Source organism: Cnephaeus nilssonii (assembly GCF_951640355.1).
Source record: "Cnephaeus nilssonii genome assembly, chromosome: 11".
NCBI lineage: Eukaryota > Metazoa > Chordata > Mammalia > Chiroptera > Vespertilionidae > Cnephaeus > Cnephaeus nilssonii.
Genome location: NC_137082.1, coordinates 11,014,795 through 11,019,519, shown reverse-complemented (window position 1 = coordinate 11,019,519; position 4,725 = coordinate 11,014,795). Strand labels below are relative to the sequence as shown.

At 48.7% G+C, this 4,725-nt stretch overlaps 1 protein-coding gene across 1 annotated transcript; it reads left to right on the top strand.

Annotated features, from left to right (window-relative positions):
* Window positions 1-289: 289 nt before the first annotated feature.
* Window positions 290-3,416, top strand: MOCS3 (molybdenum cofactor synthesis 3). The gene has a single exon (XM_079784855.1). It carries the CDS (start codon window positions 291-293, stop codon window positions 1,665-1,667), a length of 1,377 nt encoding a protein of 458 aa, XP_079640981.1. The 5' UTR covers window position 290; the 3' UTR covers window positions 1,668-3,416.
* Window positions 3,417-4,725: the final 1,309 nt, after the last annotated feature.

The window sequence follows — 4,725 nt, the reverse complement described above, 5'->3', positions numbered from 1 at the left end:
CTCCGCGAGACGCCGGAAGCGGAATGACGTAAGCACGGCGCGGGCGCGGCCGAGTCGGACCGCGCCAAATGCGGGAAGAGGGGGAGGGCCTGTGTGGTTGAGTGCTAATTCTCCTAAAGAGTCAGAGCTGATGAATCTTTAAAACTGAATCTGAATGTTGTTTTAGGAAATATCTATCTATCTATCACCTTTCCCAAAGTTCCGTAAAGTTTTTTAGTTTATCCCAGTCTCTAGGAGACGCTCAGTCGGAAACGGAAATACCTTCAAGATAACTTCCGGAAGCAGCTGCCATGGCTTCCAGAGAGGAGGTTCTTGCTCTGCAGGCTGAAGTGGCCCGGCGTGAGGAGGAACTGAGTTCCCTGAAGCGGAGACTGGCGGCGGCTCTTTTGGCGGAGGACGAGCCAGCGCCGCAGGTTCCGGTGTCGCCCCTGCCGCCGAAGGCCGCCCTGTCCCGAGATGAGATTCTGCGCTACAGCCGGCAGCTCGTGCTGCCTGAGCTCGGGGTGCACGGACAGCTGCGGCTGGCGACCGCGTCCGTGCTAGTCGTGGGCTGCGGTGGGCTCGGCTGCCCACTGGCGCAGTACCTGGCAGCGGCCGGCGTAGGCCGCCTTGGTCTCGTGGACTACGACGTAGTAGAAATGAGCAACCTGGCCCGCCAAGTGCTGCATGGCGAGGCACTGGCCGGCCAGGCCAAGGTCTTTTCCGCTGCCGCCTCGCTGCGCCGGCTCAATTCAGCGGTGGAGTGCGTGCCTTATGCCCAGGCTCTTACTCCAGCCACGGCTCTAGACCTAGTCCGCCGTTATGACGTGGTAGCTGACTGCTCCGACAACGCGCCCACTCGCTACCTTGTTAGCGACGCCTGTGTGCTGGCCGGCAGGCCTCTCGTATCCGCCAGCGCCCTGCGCTTTGAGGGCCAAATCACAGTCTACCACTACGGCGGCGGGCCTTGCTATCGCTGCCTCTTCCCCCAACCACCTCCAGCGGAGACGGTGACCAACTGCGCGGATGGCGGGGTGCTCGGTGTTGTAACTGGGATCCTGGGCTGCCTGCAGGCGCTGGAAGTGTTGAAGATCGCCGCAGGTATGGGCCCCTCTTACAGTGGCAGCCTGTTGCTCTTTGACGCTCTCGGAGGACGTTTCCGCTGTATTCAGCTGCGGAGCCGCAGGCCGGATTGTGCAGCTTGTGGAGAACGGCCCACGGTGACTGACCTGCAGGACTATGAAGCCTTCTGTGGCTCCTCAGCCACGGATAAATGCCGCTCCCTTCAGTTGCTGAGCCCAGAAGAGCGAGTTTCTGTCACTGACTATAAGCGACTTCTGGATTCTGGGTCACCCCACCTATTGCTGGACGTCAGGCCTCAAGTGGAAGTGGACATCTGTCGTTTGCCTCATGCTCTACACATCCCTTTGAAACATTTGGAACGGAGGGATGGGAAGAGCCTGAAACTCTTAGGAGAAGCAATCCAGAAAGGGAAGCAAGGCACACAGGAAGGAGCAGCCCTCCCCATCTATGTGATTTGCAAACTGGGCAATGACTCCCAGAAAGCCGTGAAGATCCTGCAGTCCTTGACAGCAATCCCAGAGTTAGACCCTCTAACAGTTCAGGATGTTGTGGGGGGGCTCATGGCCTGGGCTGCCAAAATCGATGAAACATTTCCGCAGTACTGAGGTGGCTGATATACATAGTCTGACCTGAGAAAAATGTGAATTGCCATGTTAACCTTAAAGGTACATTTACTTCCATTTTTCTCAGTAATGTACAAAGACTGGATTCTGCATCTGTGAATACATAGATTTCTTTTTGTAAGGGGCTTTTTAATGGTAATTTATTGGATATCGTTGTTGAGGGTCTATAAAACTGTTTCTGAGAACTGTCTTGTGTTTTCAGTACTTGGAGGGTGTCTTGAACATGTGAGATATATTGTAAGTGACAGGATTTTGTGTTTTAATTTGCAGATCATTTGCCTGTCTTGCTTTTTCCCCACCTCCCCCAATCAAATGTCTCTAAATGGTCTATTTTAGGCCTGGAATTAAGTTTTTGTAAACTTAGTCTTAACAAATTGATTGCAGATGATATACTTAAGATCAGTTTATTGTTTACTAAAGGCATTCTTTGGGTCTTATTTCTACTTCAAATGATAGAATATATCCTACAGAACTAAGGGTTAAGGTGAAAATTGTCTTAATTATCTGGAAAGTGATCATTAAATATTTTGAATTCATATAAAAGTGAAGTATTTGCAGGTTAGCAAGAAAAAGGAAACCACCTTCGTAGTATGTCAGTTTCTCTTACAAGTTGCTAATTTTTAAAGTTAGCTTCAGGGTCCACCCTATGCTGTACACATAACATTTTCTAAACTGTATACTATTGTTTGGCTTGCTTTGGATTCTTCAATTCCAAGTTCCAAACTTCTGCCCTTTCCCATCCAGTCTGCTATTTTTATTGTTGGCTTCCCTGTATGGTCAGGACCCCAAATATAATACTGAATTAAGGTGGAATAGTGAACATTCTTATCTCAGGCTCAGATGAAAAACTGATGATTTGATCAGTATTGCTTATTATTTATTGCTTTACTATAAATAACCTATATAAATTAATGACATTTTTTTCTGTTTATAGTTTGCTAAGAGTTTTGCCTGAATTTATCAGATGCATTTATTAAGATTATGTGTTTCTTAACTTTTTTCTCCTGTTCATATAGTGAATTACATTGATATTTTTATTGTAGAAAAAAATTATAAAGATACACCCTCCCAGCAGTTTCCAACAGTATTGTCAACCACCTGCACATGCTTGCAACAGATCCCAGAATCCTCCCACTCCTGCATGACTAAAACTTTTGCACCCACCAAAGAACTCCCTCCTTTCCCCTTTAACTTGCTTTTTCTATCTTGATTTAGTTTGTTTTATTCCAGCATTTTATAGTAGTGCAAAATGTAGGTGTTTCTGTTTTTTTAAACAACATTTCCATGAAATGGCAGGTACTATGCCCAATTTCCAATATCTACAACAAAACTAAAAGTGAACATTTGGTATGTGAGTATATATTAGTGGCAAATTGAAGAGGAAATGCCTTGTCAAAGGGGGCCCCTACTCTCCAACTGTCTCTGGCATATAAACCTATCTGTAATCAGAATTCATAGTCATGAATATGAAATCTTTGTATCTCTGCCTGCAAATGTTTTAAAAAATGAAAAAGCATTGCGGGCAAACAAAACCCTCTGAGTGTCAGATTTACTTACCAGTTTGCAACCTCTGATAGGGACTCTTGTCCTATATAATAAAAGCCTAGGTGGCATCACGCTGTTGTGCGACGCCTTCGTGCGACGCCGTCACAAGATGGCCGTGCACACAGCAGAGGTGGGGCCCAGTGGCCGCTCGGTGTGGTGAGGCCTGAAGGTCCCGCGGCTCTGTGTGGCGCGGAGGAGGCGGGTCACGGCAGGGGAGGGCAGTTGGGGGCTATCAGGCTGGCGGGGGGGCAGTTGGGGGCAATCAAGCCGGCAAGGGAGCAGTTAGGTGTTGATCAGGCCGGCAGGGGAGCGGTTAGGGTCAATCAGGCAGGCGAGCAGTTAGGAGCCAGCAGTCCCAGATTGTGAGAGGGATGTCCGACTGCCAGTTTAACTGTCAGACATCCCCGGAGGGGTCCCAGATTGGAAAGGGTGCAGGCTGGGTTGAGGGACACCCCCTCCATGCACGAATTTTGTGCACTGGGCCTCTAGTTTTATTATAAAAGGATGCATTTAACAGTCAAATTCAAAATGAGAATATTCATCACTTTTTAACTGAAACATTGAAGCTCATTTTTTGAATATGGGTGCTTAAAATATATGTTATAAAGATGGAGCAGGTTTCTTATAACTGCTTCTCCCAAGGAGTTGTGGAAATAAATGACTGAGATGTGGAGAGGAGAACAAAAATCTCTGAGCCTGTGTCTTACCTTCTTATTCCCAGGACCAAAGCTGATTCTGATACATATCAGGAAACAATCAAGTGAACAAGAGATAGAAACTAATGGCTTAAAGTTAGGCAGTTTTGGTAGTTCCTGCAAACCTGATTGTCATTGGAGACAGACCCAAGGCTGTATGTTCTTCCAGGAGCCATGCCCAAAACCATGCACAGAACTGGCCTGAGAACGCTGTCTGTGCTCTGCTGTCCCATGTAGCGCTAAAGGAAACTTCCAGCAGAGCATCACTGATCTCACTTGACCTGGCCCCACTGCTCTCCCACAAAGCCCAACACTATCCAGCCCCGGGGGCAGGAAGCAGAGTGGCTCTATACTGCACTAGAGGTCCAGTGCATAAAATTCGTGCACTTGCGGGGGGGGATCCCTCAGCCTGGCCTGTGCCATCTCTCAGTCTAGGACCCCTCGGAGGATGTCTGCCTGCCAGCTTAGGCCTGCTCCCCGCAGGGGTAGGGCCTATGCTGGCAGTTGGATATCCCTCTCACAGTCCAGGAGCCCTCACTCCTTATCGCCAGCTGTGAGCCTGGCTTCTGGCTGAGTGGCACTCCCCCTGTGGGAGCACACTGACCAACAGGGGGCAGCTCCTGCATTGAATGTCTGCCCCCTGGTGGTCAGTGTGCATCATAGCGACCAGTCGTTCTGGTCGTTCTGCCGTAATGGTCGCTTAGGCTTTTATTTTATAGATTGCTCTTTTCTGAGTCTTATGAGGGTGTGTCTGGTAGGTACCGCCCAATCACATGCCTACATACTAGCAGCAAGAGTTC